Source organism: Lithobates pipiens, unplaced genomic scaffold (genome assembly GCF_037356315.1).
Source record: "Lithobates pipiens isolate NorthernLeopardFrog02 unplaced genomic scaffold, aLitPip1_a1.2 Scaffold_19, whole genome shotgun sequence".
Taxonomy (NCBI): domain Eukaryota; kingdom Metazoa; phylum Chordata; class Amphibia; order Anura; family Ranidae; genus Lithobates; species Lithobates pipiens.
In genome coordinates, this window is record NW_027507764.1 from 417,924,480 (window position 1) to 417,945,170 (window position 20,691).

Sequence of the window (20,691 nt, forward strand, 5' to 3'; positions counted from 1 at the left end):
AAAAAAAAAAAAAAAAGTAAAAAAGTAGTAAAATAATAGTGTTCTGTGCTGTGGCTAATCCATGGGAATGTAATTCTATGAAAGATAATGTGTATTGAATTTAAAGCAGTGACAAAGTGAAAACTAACGTGTATTTAACCATAATGATTAGTTAATGGAAATTTTTTAATTTTTCTTTTATTTCTAAGAGGACCTTGACTTGAGGCAGCCTTACCTATGCATTTGTTTGAGACAAGTCATCTGTGAATGACATACTATAGCACTAATAGCACACATTCCACAGCTCTGCCTATTCCTCGACCCCACCTCCTGATGACACCAACTATGTAATCCAATAATCAGAAGCAGAAGTGGGCAGGATCTGTCTATCAAACTCTTAATAACCTCTGAGGCTAGAGAAACAGGCTGTTTCCAGCTATTTTCACATAGTGCTTTGCTGTCTCTAATCGGGAATTATACAGTATGCTATAGATTCATTTATTTATTGAGTGTCACATAAACTGTACTTGTGAATGTCTGTTAGACAGGTGAGCTTTAGATTTTAAGTGTAGGTTCACTTTCAATTCCAACAATGTAGTTCTTATCTACAGCTATGTTCACACTTGTGCACCTTTGGTGAAACTGAATGCAAAACATAGCTTTTGCCTTAATAATTATGGGAACTTAAACTGCAAAAAAAAAAAAAAAAAGGCAAGTTCAGTGCCATTGACTATACTGGTTCAAATCACATAATTAATATTGCATGCAATTTCACAGCATTAAAATGCATGGGATAAATAGGGTGCCCATTGCTTTCAAATAAATTATATCCTTTAGGTAATTTGAATTCTGTGAATAGATTTAAAGGATTAGTTGTGGAAGCTTACTGCAGGTAGAAATTGAGAGTTTACCTTTTTTCCTATCATTATTTAAGGAATATATTTGTTAAACTGCCGTGTATAAAGCTGATTCAGTACAGGCCATAGTGCACACACCTGATGTGTTCATTGAAGTATAGGCTTGTTTTTCTTAGTATTGAACGCTATAATATTACTTAACATGGAAATGGGGGTTTACTCTGTAATTTGGTTGGTTAGGAGAAAGATTACTTTTCAATAGATAGAGATAACAGAGTATCATCGGCCATGTATTCTGCCATCCATTAAACCCACAAGGATTACTCAGACAGGCTTGTGTTTTTTCCCAGTAGACCATGGAGTCTAAAAATGGAATCTAATATTTCCAGCATCACTCGCCTATAATATGCACTCACATCAGTCTTCTTGCAGAAGAGATTCATAGTCTACGTCATTCTACTTCCATCATCAGATACTTGACTGTCAATGCAGTAAATACTCATGTGGAACACTTAAGATGGAACTTTTAGAATCTTTGGGAATATACTTTCCACTGATCTTTTTTATATTTGGAAAAAAAAAATTCCATACACATAGACACTTGTATTCAGATCAGAGTATATGTAAGGTGAAAATCAAGATAAGATGTTAAATAAATATATATATATATATATGCCAGTTTAAAAAAAAAAATAGTCATGCTATCCTCTTTACAGTACAGAAACTCAACTTAGGAAAGGCACTGGGGAACCAGGGCAAATCTTAAAATCAAGATAATCAACTGTATATTTAATGATCGCTTTGGCATAATGTATTTGAACAGATCTAATTTGTATTAATTACTAATATTTACAATGTCCAAAAAACATATTAGTCTTAACAAATACAAAAAACTGCCATTAATTTTGTGTACATATAAACATATCCAATATAGTTTCAACTTTAAAGACCAAATAAAATAATGTAAACATAAAAAATTAATTGAGCTAAAGCTTTAAGTCAATGCACAAATGTCATTTCATTTAACTTACTTTTCAAACAGTAGACAAAATTGCATTGATTACAAAAATTTATTAACACAAGCTTTGCACACTTGATATAGCATTAATCATTTTTTTTAGTTCTAGATAGGTGTGTCATAAATTCACTTTGATATTAATATTTCTGTTGCACACAAAATAGACTTACATCTATGCAGATCGTAGTATATTAGATCCACTTTGTTTAGTAAGGCTGTTGGCTTTGCTGTAAATTATACAAAGGTTTGAATACTAAATAGATGATGCAGTAGCTACTCTATTCAACTAGGAAAGCAAAATTAACCCTATGATAATTCTACAGCTAACACACAATATAACCCTATCTACTAATAACAAACACAGGTGAGAGTCTACAATACAAGCTGATGTGTTGCAGCATTGTAGGGCCACTAAAAAGCCATCTGTGATTCGTGGCGATTTAAAAGGCGAGGAAAGGCACGAAAGCTGCAAACTGCATCCTACGTCACATTGCTTGAGGAGAATGCAAAATGAAAGACTGATGTCATGCACAGGACTTGGGTGCAGATTGAATTCCCATGTGCAATTCTACTGCTGGCAATAGGATCAGCTGGCAGTGCTGAGCCACGATAGGGAACTCAAGTCTAGCTCCTTTGATTCATCACCTTCTGATCTGACTCGAAGGAAGAAAAAGCTGAAAGGTTTTGTTACACTTTCTCTAGCAGTGTTCCTGTTCTTCATTTAGACATTGGTGACTCAGATGAAGTTTTCTCTTTATGTCATTTTAAGTCAAAAGAAAAAAAAAGTATTTACATTCTCTCTAAACATGTATATAGACAAAAACATGATCACGATGGGAATGATACAACGCATGTTGCTTCAGACCTCAGTTTCTTTGTGTTTTTTTTAACACCATAGAAGCTTTGTGAATACTACACATGATATATATATATATATATATATATATATATATATATATATATATATATATATATATATATATATATATAGTGTATATATGACAAAACGTGGTTTTATGAAATAACTTTTTACTAAGCAATAGCCATAATGTAGAAAAATACATTTTACCTTTTAAAGACTCAAAAAACAAGGAACAAAACTTTAGTAGTAGTGCATAATTATTTAGTAGTAGCTACAACAGGGGATCCTATCTTTACAAGAGTTTGCATAAACATAACACTTTTTTGTCACAATATTTGAAGTAAATGATTCAAGGAATAACAGTACTAAATTGGTGAAGAGGAGGGGAGAAAGAGGCAAAACCCTACAAGAAGACAGAGATAGAAAGAAACCTTTAAAATAGAGCTGAAGAAATATTTTGGTTGATTCACAGGATGAGAAGCATGGACAGCACTGGAGAGAAACACATTATACTTTGTATCACGTTCCAATACCAAGCTGCCCATTGTCAGTGAGGTAATGGACCCATTCAAGGAGTAGTTTGTTCATTACTTCCCAACTCTGTTGACAGGTCCATAGCCATGTACTTCATTTTGGGCAGTTCCTTTAGACTGCGCTTTACTTATTTCCAGATTTCAAATTGGCATTCCAATACAGAGGAGTTGTGCAAACCAGCCAGTCTCATTTGGGGTTACACTGGTTTATTTTGTAATAGACAACACCATGTTATCTTTTCTGCTTAAGCTTTATACATTACAGCCCATTGCCACTCAGCAGCAGGTATGCTGCCACTTTGCCAAGAATTCTTTGCTATGTGACCTAGTCCAATCAGTAAGAAGATCAACAATTAAATTAGGGTTTAGGACTATGCAAAAAAAAAAGGATCTCAAAAGAAGTCCATAAATTTGGTAGAGCTGCTGGGTTATTAGGGGACTATATAGGAAACATAAAAACATAAAAATGTAAAATTAAAGACAGCACAACAGTTGGGAAATCTAAACGGAGGAACAGTGCCCCTAGAAAGCTTAAAAGGGCATGTGCTAGGACTCACCAAGGGCAGAACCTCCAATCTCTTTCAGTGCTTCTCCAAAATTCTTATAAACCCTTGCACTAGGTTCACTAGGTCATCATTGTCTGTGACCATCAGCAAAAAAATAAAATTAATGTTCTCAACCCTGTTGCGGATAAAAATACTATCCATTTAATTTCAAGTTACAAAAATAGGAGCAAAATATTCAAAACAATGATTGTCTTTTTTTCTCTATTTCTTTTTCTATAAAAAACATAAACAGCTCATGTGAATTATCATTTTGTGCACACTCTATATTCATTTCCTATCACTTATGTATATTTATATATAATATATGTATATATATATATAGATATATATATATATATATATATATATATATATATATATATATATATATATATCTTATTGATTGGTCCACAAAGTAAATCTGTGCATTCTCTAGTGCTTTTATACAAAAGAAAAACAATATTATTATCAAAATATTCATTTAATGGCTTTACTTCATACATAAATACATGTTTGTAGATAACACAGGAGCGATGATTGTTCAGTCAGTTTGGAGATGATTTTTTTTTGTTTTGTTTTTTTCATTTTGTTGGGGCTGTATACACAGGGTGGCTGGTTGCTCATCGCTACAAGAATGCTACTCGCCGTCCTTTATTTTTAATTCTTTGTTTATACCTTTTCCCCAGGACTGCTGCCAAGTATTTCTTGACAGCCATTTGTTTTCTGTAGCGGCTGTAGCTGTCAGTGAAGATGCCATCTGAGTGTCGTTTTGATAGGGGTTCCGAGTCATCTTCCAGGCTGCTACTCACTGCACTGCAATGGGAAAAAGCAAGAGTTGCGAACTACGGTAGAATCTCTCTACACTGCATCCAACCAGCTCTCTCTGTCCACATTAATGCTACTGAGTACCCTAAAATTTAGATATTTAGCATGCCCTATTGTGCACTTATCCTGAAATTGCAAAGTCACATTTAAAACAGAACTCAAACATTCTTTGGGATGACATAAAGTAGATGTATTAATATTATTAACAGTTGTAACCCAGTTTCTGTGATCTGGCATCTTACCAATCCAATAGTCCTCCTGTGGCTAACTCTTTCTGTACTATAGGTAACAATACCAATTCAATCATTCCAGACTATGAGGGTTTCCCAATTAGCAGAGAAGGCTGGAGGAAGACTGAATGGATTTGCTGTAGACTTTTACAACAGAATTTTGCAATATCTAAACCCTAATACTGATACATTCCAAGCGTATTTATCAAAGTTTTGAAGGAAGGAGTTGTCTCAGACAGTCCATTGCCTTCAAGAAACTAATCAGATTCAAGCATGCTGTAGAAAAATGAAAGAAGGAGAATGAAAGCTTATAAATTATTTTTATGATAGGGTAGCTTATCCTGTCTGTGATTTTTTTTTCCCAGGGGAACTTTTAGAAAAAAAGATGCAGACCACAGAGGTAATCAATATTAATGCACTAATCTCACCTTACTTACAGTGGTGTCAGATAAGAGTTCTAAATGCCACTCCACTAACAATGTTCACAAAACTGACCTTCAAGTGGAGAGTTACAGTAAACACAGATCACTATGAACTAAAATGTTATTTTCTATAGAGTTAAAAAGTTGCTCATTTGAACTCATGTATTAATGGGTGCTATATTACAAGCTATACATTAATCCACATCACCAGTCAGACATTTACATTTGATTTAATAACATGGGTAAAGCAGATAGGTCTCTGACTGCTGAAAAGTAGTAAAAAATTAGGTAGTAAAATACTATTAAGGAGCTTCATTTATCTCACTATGTTAGTGCCACATACCTCAAACAAATTCAGATTGTAATGGCAATGCTAGGAGACATAATTATAAATCAGTTAATGTGACATTTGCCAAATATTCACTGCAAATAAATCACTGTCATTTAAAATACATGTGTGAGGAAGATATGCCTGCAGTAAATATTTGGTGAATACCTCATTCACTCTTTTTTAAATATACCCTGAAATGTGAGTTTATCTCAGGTATTATTAACTTTTTACCGATGGAGCTCAGATGCATATCTAGTAGTGGCAGGCCCTTTTTCTAAAATGTATGCAGCTGCCACCTGTCTATTAACCCTCCTAGAAAATGTGTGCCTTAGAGTACCAAGTTCTTAATTAATGTAACATTACTATTATATTTAATTGGCACATGTACAGGTTGTTTTTGTACTATGAAATGATTTACATATACTAAAATATCTAAGTTACCCTATCTTGTATTGGAGATGAAAAGTGGCTTTATGTATTTTATTATGAACTACTTTGAGATATTGCAAGGTTAATTTACTTAAGTCAAATAGGCTGTATACAGTGCAAGAGAATTTTTACTTTGCATGGACATTTTTCCACAGCTTTAGGAATGGGGTGAAGCTCTGTTAAAGTCCATTATCTATTAATGTGGAAGCAAAAAATACTGTTTTTATTTTAAATTGTCTTTTGCATGTGATTGGGTATTCTTTGCAAAGCGAATTTTCATCACGTTCACTAAAGTCATGGAAAATTCCCTTGCAAAGCAAAGGGCCTATTTGCCTTTGGATAATTAAAGTTACTGTCTGCTATCTATTAGCAGTTTAGTCACACTTAAAAAGCTAAACAAGAAAACTGGGTTTGTTAAGTAATTTGCTGTATAGATCATCTTCATGATCTGATTCATCCCCCCTTTGCTGATTTATTCTGGCCTAAAAACAGATGCAGCTGACAATGTACCATCTCGCCTTGCAACACAGAGGCCATAAATTATTATAAAAGGATTCTATTTTATCACCTCTGGCACCAGAATGCAAAAATGTACGGCATTATATTCTGATGTCACAACATCAGCAGTGTGTTTTTTGTATATAATTAAGTCTTATCACTTTCAGGAGGCAAAAAGCAAGAAAAATATCTTAATGTCAAAGCCAATTATTGCTGTGTAAATCCTGAACAAAGGGTACAAACATCTGCCACGGTGTCTACCCAGGCTCCATTAAGCATCCTTATGCCTTGATCCTCATGTTAGACAATTCCCAAAGGCTTCCGTCTCATTACCAATCACTACAGGGCTGTCCCTCCTTTTGCTACCATAATTGCCTCTAGAGATTCACTGTCAACAGTATGAAAAGAGTTATGCTCATCTTGTGAAATATGTGGCAGCACATGGATGTAGTGATTGGAAGAAGGTCTGGGATAACTTCCTAGTGTCCCTTGAATGGCAGACATTTTTTTTTTCAGTTAACTAAGTGGTGAATCATTACTTTTGGGAAAAAATTGATACATCAGACATAAAGCCACACAGGCTAGTAACATTGTCAGGCAAGTGTTCTACAAGAGGAATGGGTTCTCTGCAAACTTCACAGATGTGCTACACGTCAGACCAACTCTCCTGCATTTTTAATAGCTTTCCTGACAAGTGCATCATTAGGCTGTTAAATATGGAGGTCCTAAATATTTCTCAATACAAATCACCATTATATGAGCAACTGCATTCCTACTTAGATAACACAATTTGTGTGTGTCTGTGTGTGTGTGTGTGTGTGTGTGTCTGTGTGTTTCCCCATAGAAATATTTAAATTAAGCTCTTGGTTTGCACTGCATCCATTGTAAATTTAAAGGAGAAATTAACAAAATCAACACATGTAACACTCTGACACAGGAAGTCACAGGTTTTACTAACTAAAAGGAATCCACATAGGGTGATGATGAAGTTGGATAATTTAGGATGACAGTTTGGAGACAATATATTCATCATATGAATTATTCATTAGTATGAAGCAAGGCCTTCCCCAGAGCATTATTAAAATGTTACCCAACCCAGAAATCTATACTGCAGAAAGGTACATAACCTACTGCATATTCCAAAGGAAGAGCGCTGACATATTGGACGATAAAAGGGTAGTGTTCCATTCGCAAAGAATTTAAATGCAGAGCCAAGTGGAATAAATAATAGAGCCTACTATAATTGAATTTCTGGAGTGAAGCTGAGAAGTCTTACTGAATGGAGGCAGATGATAAAAATAAATATCCTGACATTTAAACTCCATATATTGGAAATGGATGCTGAGTGATGCTTTTCCCTTTAGGAAGCATTTCTTTTCATCATTAATGGCGGTCACAATGGTCACAATAGGACAGAAAGCAAAGTGGGATAAATTGATATGGAATTCTGATTGGTTGCTAAAGGTTATTGCCCTTTGTGCATCTTCACTAGTTTATTATATAGGTAAGTGTTAACTTAAACTAAATGTTTATTTGGAGTCATGTTTGTGGCTTTTTTTTCTTTCAGGATCTCCACACATACTATGTTTTAAGAGCACAGCCTTACCCTAAGCGTTTGGCCATCAGAGTATGCAGGTATTTCCTCGCAGACAACTGCCCCAGTAAATTCCTATAGGCTTTGTTTAATAGATCATCAGCATGTCTAACAGTAAAGAAAAAAAAAAAAAAGGAAAGATGATTCCTGGAAATCTGACATCAACATGTGTTGTTTTCAAGAAAGAAGCATATCTCAATGGAGTGTGTGTGTGTGTGTGTTGTAAAGGGAGGGGTGGGTGTAGCTGCCCATTATAGCTTCCTGACTATCCCTAGGCTGATTTGTCACAGGGTCATGTTTTACTCCCATTCACATGTTCTACATGAAATATCCCTTCCTCCCCCCATCTCTCATCACTGTATCACAATGCTCTCTTGCATTAACATATATATATAGTTTTGTTATTTCCCAGAATGCTGCTTAATTGCAAGATGCCATCTGATTAGCACTGAATGTTATTAATTTCCATTTCTCTATTTAAATATATTTATCCTACTAAATAATTTGGATGCAATGCAGAACTTTCATTACGATCTGACATGAGACGGAAACAGTATTACTGTGTTTTCAGATTTTATTCAGTTATTTATGACTATGCAACAAATCAGTTTATATAGGATTAAAGTTATTTAGGGGGAAAAATTCTGTAGTCACCTCTTTTCCGCTGGGTAATAAAACGAGTACATATCGTCAAAGACCGAGGCTGGATTTCCGATGCCGATCGGATTGTTATCAAAAGCAAAGTCTGGTAGAGTGTTACCGTCCTCATCATATACTTCATCTTCAAGCCTAATGAGCAAAGGAAAAAAAAAACAGAAAGGAGAATGAATTATAAGCCTCTTAATTAATCAAAAAATGCATAATGACTTGATCAGTGGCTTTCAGAGCAATGTAATCCCTGGCAAAGATTCATTTCTAGTGTCTACATTACTGGTCTTTTCTCTCTGAATATTGTTCAATGATGATATGCCAGACGCTGATGGAAAAAGACCCCCTGAGACCCTATCAATCTGTAGGTGGGCGTGAGAGAAATAACAAGAGCAGCCCATCTGTGAGCTGACCTGAGGTTGGGGCTGGGCCAGAGCTAGCTGCCAAATCCTACAATCATTAGTACAGGGAACTGAGAGCAGATAGGAGGTGGAGGGGAGGAAGGGGGGAGATTAGAAATGCTTGAGGGGGGGGGGGTTTAAGAGATCCAACTTCTCTTTATTGGCAGAACAGCATCATCAAACACACTATCAGCTTCCAAACATTAAATCAGAGCACTAAGCATTGGCCACAAAGCACTGAAAATACTTAGCAGTATCATTACCCGGATTCTCCCTGCAGAAGGAGGGGTAGATTTGGACAGACTGGGTCCTGACTTTGACGGGTTCATTTGCTTTCATGCCAAGATCCTCCTTAAGATTTTTTTTTTTTTACTTTGTATCAGCTGAGATGTAGGTCACCGTAAGCTATTTCTGTCAGTTTGCTCTGGCAGCGTTATTAATAATAGATGTTTCAAAAGTGTTTTACTCTTGCTAAATCTGGATCACAGTTTAGCTGTGTCAGATGCTCAGTACTATACACAAAATATATTGGGCATTATATAAATTAACATAGCCAAGGAGAGAGAGAAAAATACACACCGAAACACACTATGATTACAGCTGTCATTAATCATAACAAACATAGACAGCATTTTGGTCTTTTGCCTCTTCTTGAACTACAACTTCCATGATTCCCTCTACATGGATGATAGGAGCCATGTGCCAGAAACAAGTATACAAATTATTTATTCATAAAGAACAATATTAAATTAGAGCTGCACAACAGTGAGCAAAATTGCAGTTGTAAAAATATTGTCTTTTTATATTGTTTAATGATATTAAGTTTTTATTTTTTTTACATTTCTTTTAAGAAAAATATTTGCATAGCTCTCTGCTGTCTTTATTAATATCACTAAATATTTATATTGTTTATTTTAGCAAAACAATAGTTATATTGAAAGGTGTAAGCAATTTTAAAAGCAAATAATGAATTATTTATAAGCTCAGTAACTGGATTATGGGATAAATCACAGACAAAACAAAGGCATGACTGACAAAAGCAATAAAAACAGTGATTATTTAAACAAAAACAACAATTAAGTTATGTTTTGTGTCTCATGGAACGGAAAAGAAGAAAAATCATTGTTAACTAAAGTATTTTTTTTTTCTAAAACTGCTGCTAATAATAGAAAAACATGGACTTGTATTTTGTCCTTTTCTAACCTATGTATTTTGTAGGGAACAGTTTAATTAGACAAGCTATGATTCTATGTCTATCACAGTATAGCAGTGAGCAGTCTATGCAATGCTGCTTGTATAATAAATACATCCCTGTGTCCAGATCATGAACTTATCACATTTTTATAAATATATTTTAAGTTGATACAGATCAAGGAATACCTGAACATTTCACTGATCACATCAACTGTTTTACTGGCAACTTCAATATATTCTAAACATGTAATCATCTAATTAATTCATACAACGCACAATAGCAGCACTGCAGCTTTCTGTATCGGCAGAGCTAGCAAGTACTAGATGGATAAAGCACTGGGGGCTTCCCCGACTCTTGTAGTTTTCTTTTTAAAGAGGCATGATCACTGATATTACATGCAGATATCATATGTAAAATTCTCTAGTTTGGATTTAAAAGCTAGAAAGTTAAAGATTTGTGCAAGGATGTATTACATGAATAACGCAAATATATATATATAAATATATATATATATATATATATATATATATATAATATATATATATATATATATATATATATATATATATATATATATATATATATATATATGACATGAGAATAGATTTTTTTAGTTTTATGTTATTGGGAAGTTCAGTCTAATGGATCAATTTCACTTGATGTTTTTATTGCTTAGCAGCATGAGGTTAACCCCATGTTGGCAACTGTCTTATTGCAAAACAAATAACTGCAAATGAGGAATCAGTGAACAAGGGGTTAACTTCATGCTCCTGTCTTAAACGTAGCTAAACCCTTAGCATTCTATGAAAGAGATGGGATACCTGTATATCCGTACACTTGAGAATTTGGCATCCTAGTACATAATGGATAATCACATGCTTTGCAGGACTTATCCTAATTCAGAAACTGCCACACATTGTGCAGAGTAAGAAAAACAATAGAAAACACAGCTTGTGGATTCATTGATGCTTTAGTAGCTGTGTGCACCTAAGATCTACCTTGCGGATATGTTGATGCTGTGTGCACCTGAGATATACCTTCTGGATTCATTGATGCTGTAGTAGCTGTGTGCACCTAAAATCTACCTTGGATTTGTATGAATGTACTTTTTAAAATAATTACAGGTTTTCATGACAGTTATTGCCTCTAGTTTTGTACATACCTAAGTGCTGGGTACTTGAGTGCCGTAGGTGAGGAGTGGACAGTGCAGCGCATTATCCCGTACACCAATAGCCAGACGAGCAGTGCTTTCCTGTACATTGTCATTCTGCGGGTGAGAGAAGTGGAGGAAACACTTTCAACAAGCACTTCTCAATAACTCAGATCGATGTGCGATTTGACCTCAATTAGATCAATGCATATTCAAATAGGGCAAGCATAATGTTTACTCATACACAATTCTCTTAATTATCTTTTATCATAATTATTTAAAAAAAAATGCTTATTTAATTGCAGACACTAATCAAGTGAGTAATATATGAAAGCAAGCACAATTCTTACCATATAAAAGAAAAACTCCACTGTGTTGCAGAAAAAAAAAACAAGTGATAAATTGGGTTCCAAGTTAAAGCCAAGTGTTGCAAGTTTCCGTGCAGTCTTAGAATGCGGTCTGCATTGCCTTGTCTGACAGGTTAGGATGACACGAAGACTGACTGCTATTCTGATTAAAAGTTTGAAGCAACCCACAGTTCCAAGGGGTAGAAAAAAAAAAGCTCAATTCCAGATGAGATGAGAAAAAGAGCAGGTGAATAGCAAAATCAAGAAAAAAATGCAACCTCCCTAGCTAAAAAAAAGTAACTGAAAGAAACAAAAAAGCAAGAATCTGTTGCTGTTGGGAAGTAAATACGAGTGAGCTATAAAAGCAGTAAGCCAGGGAGGCAGGAGAGCCTGGTGCAGCCTGTTATGAGTCTTGGGCTGAGATGCTAACAATGAGATCAGATCTTCTCTAAGATACTTCTCCTGAGGCGTTTCTCTAGATGCTTTCTTCTTCTCCTTCTTGTGCTGCAATTCAAATTGACCAGCCCTCCGTTCTTGTATGTATATACATATATTTATATATATACACACATGCAGCAAGAAAAGATATATACTGCAAACGCCACTTTAGGAAGAGCCTGCTTTGTCAACGTTTGTCTGCATATTACCTTTAAATACCAGCTATTGTTTGTGATTCGGTGGTGCTCGCATTTTTATCCATGGATCAAACAGCTTCCCTTTTTTTCAGAGTGTAAGTCACGTAATGATCCGGTATCAGAAAAGACGTCATCAGGCCAATTCCTCTAGGAACATAATAGCAATTCTCATCTTTCCTCACAGATGATCCGATCACAGTCAAGTTTTCTTATAAATATTCTGACATACACATTACGTTCATTTCAACCACATTTGTGCTTTTTTTTTTTTTTCCTTTGCCAAAAATGTTCCAGTTAATTATTTCTGACAGCACAGGTGACAGACAGAAGAAAACAGTTTTCATTGTAAACTGCAAAAAAAAAAAAGTTTAATCCAGAAAAGCATTGAAGGTTTTAGGAGATGTTTATGAAGTGATGAATTACATTCATTTTATACTAAAGCTAGAATTCTATGTGTGTGCTTCAAGCACATATGAGCACACATCAGGAACAATTAAGTGAAAATCACAGATCTGCTAAAGCATTATAAGGATCTCAAGAGTTTCCTTAAATACTTAATTTTTTAAATGAGATAATAATTGACAGATTTCACTTATGGCTGTGAAAATCTCAGTGGGTTTAATTAAAGGAGCTGTTCATTTGGTGATGGTGCTGAAAAGAAATAGCTGCTTGTTAAAAGCACTGTGATTTGAATCATTTTTCAGACATGATCAAACCAACTGTACAGATAAAAAAAAAATACTCTTTTATCCACTCTTGAAATTGTTTATTTGTAACAAAGAAAGCCTTGTGTGAAATTACAATAAAAAAGTATTATTGCTTTAAAAGACATAAAAAAACAACAGACTAATATTTAACATCAATGATTTTCTATTTAGGTACAGAGCTTGATCACCAGGAAATATTAGATTAACTGTTGATTTTACATGGGACTCTTAGGGGAAATCCCCCATTAAGCATTTTGAACATTAAATATTGCTTTTTCCTGTCCATTCCTTTTTTTTTTCCCTCTTCATTTACAGAAAATGACGTACAAACACCCGAGTTACGTGGGTAGACCACCAAGATCCTCCCTAGACAATATGCTTCGAACATACTGTTCCGGCGTAAATAATACTGGCAAAGACATTTACAAGAATGTGGAATATGATGAGCAATTCAATCTGCTCTTTAATACTCAAAAAGGACTTTTCAATAAATGGAAAGTGCAGTAACCTATAGCAACCACTCAATCTTTAATTCAAGCTTCTTGGTGGCTGTGATGTGCTAAATAGTGAAAATTACCATGGGTTGTTGAGTTACTACTCTGCTTACTGTCATTATTACTCTTTGTTATGCCTTATCAATATCCTACTCCAGTCATTAACATAACATAAACCACATTTTAAGGTTGTATGCACATTTGATATTTTCAGTACAATATATTTAACAGGCTTCTTCGGAAGACGTCTCTGAGTCTTATTATTTGTTTGCCTATTCAATTGCATTTGGTTTCTTAAATGCCTTATAATAATACATGTGATTACTAATCTAATTTGGTAAACTCGCAAATATTTGATATACATGCTAGGTAACAGCTATGTAAGTAGTACAGGTTACTTTTTTTTAAACAAGGCTCAACTTTAACACAATTTCTGAAATGTCTGCAGTGCTTAAGTCAAAAGAGAAGTGATTAAAGGGTACCACCATGTGGTCAATGGTGTTATTACCACTGAGCTTATGTATGGCAACAGGCAGTTCAAGTAATGATCAAAATAGAGGTTTATCCACCTTTAAGGCTAAAATTAAGAATTATGATTTAGGCAGATTTTGGGCTTTTGGCAGATGTTGGTCAATATGGGCAAACATTGAATAAATCCAAAATGATGTTTAAATCTAAGATATATGAAGTGTTACTTTGATTCAAAACGTGTATTTGCTGCAAACTGTTCCATTATTATGCTGAAAACAGACAATCATTAGATGCCTTTCTGTAAACCCTTCCAATACACACCGGAAAAGCCTTCAACAATGATCCAGTGCGACTTTTGGAATTTAGTAATAAACTTTCTCTGCCGTCCTATTACATTTCTCCAAGGTAAAGGTAAAGAACTCAGCAAATTCTATTAGGCTATAAACTCTTTAACTGACTCAGTGGACCATTTGAGAGGTTCTGGTTACATTTCCTTTATTACAAAAAGGTGCTAGTGTAAGTTTTTAGCAGAAACTTTAACCACTTTAATACTGGGCACTTTTACCCCCTTCCTGCCCAGGCCAATTTTCAGCTTTCAGCGCTGTCGCACTTTGAATGACAATTGTGCCGTCATGCAAGGCTGTACCCAAACCCAATTTTTAATAATTTCTTTGAGTCAGATTTCTTTTGGTGGTATGTAATCACTGCTGAGTTTTGTTTAGTTTTTTTGCTTAACAAATGAAAAAAAAAATCTGTTACAAAATTTGGTAAATAAGTAATTTATCTCCTTCACTGATGTGTGCTGAAGAGGCTACACAGATGGGCACTGATGGGGTGGCACTGATGGCCACTGATGAGGAGGCACTAATATGCAGCACTAATGGGCACTGATATGCAGCATGCAGCACTGATAGGTGGCACTGATATGCAGCACTGATGGGCACTGATATGTGGCACTAATGGGCAGCATGTATGTGCACAAATATGCATCACTGATGGGCACTGACAGGTGGCACTGCTGACCACTGATAGGTGGCACTGATGGGCAGCCTTTATGGGCACTGATGCACTGATCAGGTGGCACTGGCAGGCAGCACTGATGGCCACTGATTGGCATCACTGATGGGCATTGATTGCCACCACTGGTGGACACTAATTGCCACCACTGGTGGGCACTGATTGGCATCAATGGTGGGCATTGCTGATGGGACTACACTGATAATGAATGTACTGATTATCAGTGCAGACCCCTTCCTGCCCAGCCTACAGCAAAATCACCATATCTCTAATCACAGTAAAGAGCCTATGATTTACCATCTGATCAGCTGTGTCCAATCACAGCTGATCACAGTTAAAAAGAAAGTGCTGGTTATTTGCAATTCTCTACTTTCGCTGACAGCGCATGAGTAGAGGAGAGCCTACAGGGGGGTCTGCAGTCTTAATCAGGGCATTGATTATCAGTGCAGTCCCAGTAGTGATGCCTGCCAGTGCCCACCAGTGATGTCTTTCAGTGTCCATCAGTGATGCCTGTCAATGTCTCCTTATAAGTGCCCCTCATCGGTGCCCCCTATCAGTGCCACTTATCAGTGTTCATCAGTGCCAATAAAGGCTACTCATCAGTGCCACCTATCTGTGCCCACAGCACCACCTAACAGTGCCCATCAGGCACTGATGGGTGGTACTGATAGGCAGGGCAGCCATCAGAAATATTTGAGCCTGCCCCCCGGCCCCCCTACCTGACCACCATCACTCCCCAGGGCTTGCCCACAGGCCATCCTACCGAATTCGCACTCTGGCCACCTCTCCTGTACATATGTCAGCCTCCCTCACACCTGTATATATGCCAGCCCCTCACACACACACACACCTGTATATATGCCAGCCTCCCAAACACCTGTATAAATGTCAGCCCGTCCACACACACCTCTGTATATGTACGCCCCCCACACACCTGTATGTATGTCAGACCCCTCCCCAAACACACCTGTTTATATATCAGCCCCCCACACACACACCTGTATATATGTGAGCCCCCACACACACACCTGTCTATATGTCACCCCCCACACACACACCTGTCTATATGTCACCCCCCACACACACACCTGTCTATATGTCACCCCCCACACACACACCTGTATATATTTCAGCCCCCCCACACACACATCTATATATATGTCGGCCCCACATATACACAAATCTGCAAACACACAAGGCTATGGCCCCTCCCTGTACACAAACAGCCCCTCTCCCTTTCCTTCATAGCCCCTACTTGAAATGAAGATCTTCCTACCTGGTTCCAGCTCATTTTCACAAAGCTGAGCTGTGTCTGACACAGAGAAGCACAGTACACAAGGGGTGCACATGCACATAGTAGCCAGAAGTGGCAGTAAATAGCTGAGATCAATGCCACAGAGAGCAGAATCAGCCGACATTGTTTCTGTACTGCACAGCACGGCTCCCCTTCACCCGTTCTGCCTTCTTCTGGCCCAGGTGGGCCCCAGGGCCCCTTACAGTTTTAATGGCTGTACCCCCTGATGGCAGCCATGCTAATGGGCACAAATAAATGGCACTGATATGTGGCACTGATAGGCATCAGTGATGGGCACTGACAGGCATCACTGATGATCCTTGACAGGCAGCACTTGTGGGCACAGATTAACAGCACTTGTGGGCACTGTTGGGGCTGCACTGATAATCAGGAGATTTATGATCGGTGCCCTGATTATCAGTGTAGATGTCCCTGTGTGGATTTGCCTGTTACCAGCTCTCCTCTACTTACGCGCTGTCAGCATGAGGAGAGGACTACTGATAAATGACAAATACTATTAAAATTGCGATTAGCTGTGATTGGACACAGCTAGTCAAATGGTACAGAGCCGTTGTGATTTAATTTTTACCCCGATCTGTGATCAGTCGTGTCTGTAGAACACAGCAATTACAGATTCATGCCGATATCTGAGGGGGCTTTACAGCCGGGCACGCACTGCACTTAAAGTGGAAGTTCCATTTTTGGGTGGAACTCTGCTTTAACTGACAACTGCACATCGTGCAACACTGTACACAATTTTTTATTTTTTGAGCTATAAACAAAAAAGACTGACAATTTTGAAAAAAACTAAACATTTTCTTTCTGCTATATAATATATCCAATAAAAAAAATTAAAAAAATCAAATATCTTCATTAATTTAAATCAATGTGTTTTCTGCGACATATTTTTGGTAACAAAAAAAAAACAGTAAGTGTATATTTATTGGGTTGTGCAAAAATTATAGCACCTACAAACTTTGGGATATATTTATGGAATTTTTATTTTATTTATTTATTTTTTAGTGGTAATGGCGGCAATCAGCAATTTATATCAGGACTGCAAAATTGCGGCAGACAAATCGGACGCTGCAATATTGTGACGGACAAATCAGTGACAATTATACAGTGATCAGTGCTAAAAAATATGCACTGTCACTGTACTAATGACACTGGCTGGGAAGGGGTTTACCTCAGGGGCGATCAAAGGGTTAACTGTGTGCCTAGCCAGTGTTTGTGTACTGTGTGGGAAGGTGCTTTTACTAAGGAAAGACATTGAACCTTTTCCTTGTCCCTTGTCCATTTGCAGGAACACAGGATCCATGCCTTCCCTACTGACAGAACGGCAATCTGCCTTGTTCACATAGGCAGACTGCCATTCTGCCTCTGTAACAAATGTTTAGCGGGTGACATAGTGTCCGCGATACCTGCTGATCAGCTCCCACTGTGCAGAATCAGAGGGGGAGTGAACCACTGCCAGCGCGCATTCACGCCCGCTACCTGGAAGTGTAAGATTACGTATATATATATATATATATATATATATATGTGTGTGTGTGATCTGGTGCACAGTGGCCACCCTGTAAAAGTAAAACTGCTATAGGGCAGCCTTGAAGTGGTTAAGGATACTGTAATGCATAGAGGCCATATTGGGAAAAGCAAGTAAAGGTGAACTAACCCTTTAGGCATATGTAAAAACTTTAATATTTAATATTAAATATAATAATATATTATATTTAAACCCATCATGACATAAATATGTGGACTTCCATGACTGTCCTCTTTCCGAAAATATTTTTTGGGTTACTGTTTTGTTAGCTTTAGTGTTTTCAGAGTTCTCGACCTTGGATAAGCACACAGCGAAGAAAAGTCACAAGTGCATTCTTTTATTGTGTCTGTGTTTCAAAACATTGAAGAAAAAGTCAATATAACAGCCAGACAACTTGCAGTTTTGGAGAGAAAGGTCAGCAATGGCAGCCTCCACATTTCTTTCAGAGCAGATTTTCTTTAAGTTCAACTATGGCATAGGTTATATAACACCTGCTGCTCTATTCCCCCTTGCATGTCATTAGGGGGTAAGAAAGAATCTGAATTTTGTAATATTGTTTCTGCTCACATTTTACTGTTTTATGTTTTTGCACTTTTGAAAAAAAAATAAAAAAATAGCACAATGCACAAACTGTGGTGCAGGGATAGATGGAAAACAGAAGACTAGAAAGAAAATTAACAAAAGAAAAAGGGAAGAGAAAAATACAGGAATCTCTAGAGACCAAGCACTGGGAAAACTCACTTAAGACATTTGTTTTATTTTTCACATCAATAATTATTCTATAGGGATTGTGAAAGTAAAACCTATATGAAAACATGTCTCAGTCATTACATGAGCCTAGGGCTTCAGAACCATAATATACCAAGGATATAACTGAATTTTCATGGGTCAGCATGTGAACCACAGGCCCATAACTTCCTCCTGTTATTAATATCTTCTACCATAAGCACAAATGTCTCATTAAATAGAACACATTTGTGTGGATGAAATCATTAAACACATGATGATGTGTCCATTGGTAGAATGAAGGGGAAAGCGGCGAACGTTCTTGGATCTGAGTCATACGTTTTTCCCCCAAGGCCCACTGACTTGGAAAACACGTGGGCACAAATGAGACAGCCATAGATACGATTTTTAATCCTCCTTATCACTACTAATGTAAAGTTACAATGTTCTTTGTAAATATAAAATACGGTAGTATAAGAAAGTCCAGTAAAATCACTGTGCAAGTCCCATACTATAACAGCGCTTGTGTAAGTCCATCAGACTTCTGACCAACATATATATGATCCTCAATATACGTAATGATGAGATGACATGTTTGTAAATATGTAGCTCTATTCCTTTTATGTAGACTGAGAGAACTCCTAATTGCTCATTGTTATCACTGCTACCCTAGTCGCTGTCTGGGCTGTCTTTAATATTGATTGGACCCTGGGCAAAAAAATTCTTGTCCCCCCCCCCCCCCCCATGCAATTTCACTCTCCACCTGCTCTGAGATGTACAATAAATAGCAGCTAGACTTCAAATCAGTTTACTGTATCAGATCAGGCAGCAGTTGTGATTGGTTGCTAGTGGTTACAGCATATCATTAATGCTCACTGATTAGTTGCTAGAGGTTACAGCAAATTATTTCTGCTTGTTAATTGGTTGCTAGAGATTACTGTACAGTATTACTGCTCACTGATTGGTTGCTAGAGGTTACAACACATCATCTCCACACTGCAGGAGGGCATGATCTACATATGAATGCAACCTTTATTTACATATCAATACCGCTGGATGCAGCTGTTTACATATGAATGCCGGTTATTGACATGTTAACACAGGTCTGCAGGTGAGTCGTCTGTACACAACAATAAGGCAGAGCTGGGCAGCATTAGTAGCAGCACTTCACACTGAGATATTAGGACTAAAACGTCAAAGGATAAGGGAATTTAAACTGGGATAGTTGGCAGGTATGAGGCAGCTGCTTTGGGCCCCGCAACAATGACAGGGCCCACGGCAGCTGCCCCTTTTGCACTGCCTTAAAGACAGCCCTGATTGCTGTACTCCAACTGTATACTGTATATTTTAATAATCATTTGGATAGATTATTACTGATAGACTATTATAGTCATGCAGGAACACCCCTATATAGATGCTATGAGATAAATGATCCGCATCAAAATCTGACAAGTAAACAAACCTTTTTTTTTACTTCCGGTAGTTAACATGAAATTTGCAAATAAAATAAGTAATGCCTTAAAGAAGAAACAGTCATTCATTTGTCAAAATGGCATGTTTTAGATGTCATATGCTTCTAAAAAGTATGAGCAAACATTGATTTTCTTAGCATGGAATATGTGTCATGCAGATCTAGAAGACTTATTCTGAGCTCATAAGATTTGTTTGCATTACATAGAAGCTTGTGTGGGAGAGGAAACCCTATAAATCGTGTGCCTGTGATGTCTGGATCTCCTGGTTTGTAATTCTTTGCAGGAAATGTGATTTGTGCCGTGGGTCACTGCTACCAGACATACTAGTGTAAAATATGCTCCCATTCAGTCATGCTTTGGCAGTTTTAAAGGCGTCCCTGCCTACATTGACTGTACTTTTTTAAACAGTCACAATTCTCCCTAAAAGGTTTTTGCTTGTATTGTATACTTGCCTTCCTGCTGCCA

General features: G+C 36.9%; 1 protein-coding gene across 2 annotated transcripts; it reads right to left on the reverse strand.

Annotated features, from left to right (window-relative positions):
• Window positions 1-1,887: 1,887 nt before the first annotated feature.
• ADCYAP1 (adenylate cyclase activating polypeptide 1) lies at window positions 1,888-12,634 on the reverse strand. 2 transcript variants are annotated; one of them, XM_077492534.1, is made up of 5 exons: window positions 11,868-12,634; window positions 11,530-11,634; window positions 8,778-8,912; window positions 8,136-8,231; window positions 1,888-4,607 (listed from the first exon to the last, which is right to left on the reverse strand). In XM_077492534.1, exons 2-5 carry the CDS (start codon window positions 11,631-11,633, stop codon window positions 4,421-4,423), a joined length of 522 nt encoding a protein of 173 aa, XP_077348660.1. In that variant the 5' UTR covers window position 11,634; window positions 11,868-12,634; the 3' UTR covers window positions 1,888-4,420. The 2 variants fall into 2 exon arrangements, with proteins under 2 accessions (XP_077348660.1, XP_077348662.1); XM_077492536.1 differs by lacking the exon at window positions 8,136-8,231 and having other exon boundaries at window positions 11,868-12,631.
• Window positions 12,635-20,691: the final 8,057 nt, after the last annotated feature.

Excerpts from the sequence above, each read along its gene's own strand:
- ADCYAP1 (XM_077492534.1), bottom strand. The coding sequence starts at position 11,633 with ATGACAATGTACAGGAAAGCACTGCTCGTCTGGCTATTGGTGTACGGG. Across the intron at positions 8,913-11,529 it reads CTCAAGTACCCAGCACTTAG|GCTTGAAGATGAAGTATATG; the intron begins GTATGTACAAAA and ends TTTGCTCATTAG. Across the intron at positions 4,608-8,135 it reads CTGATGGCCAAACGCTTAGG|TGCAGTGAGTAGCAGCCTGG; the intron begins GTAAGGCTGTGC and ends TTCCCATTGCAG.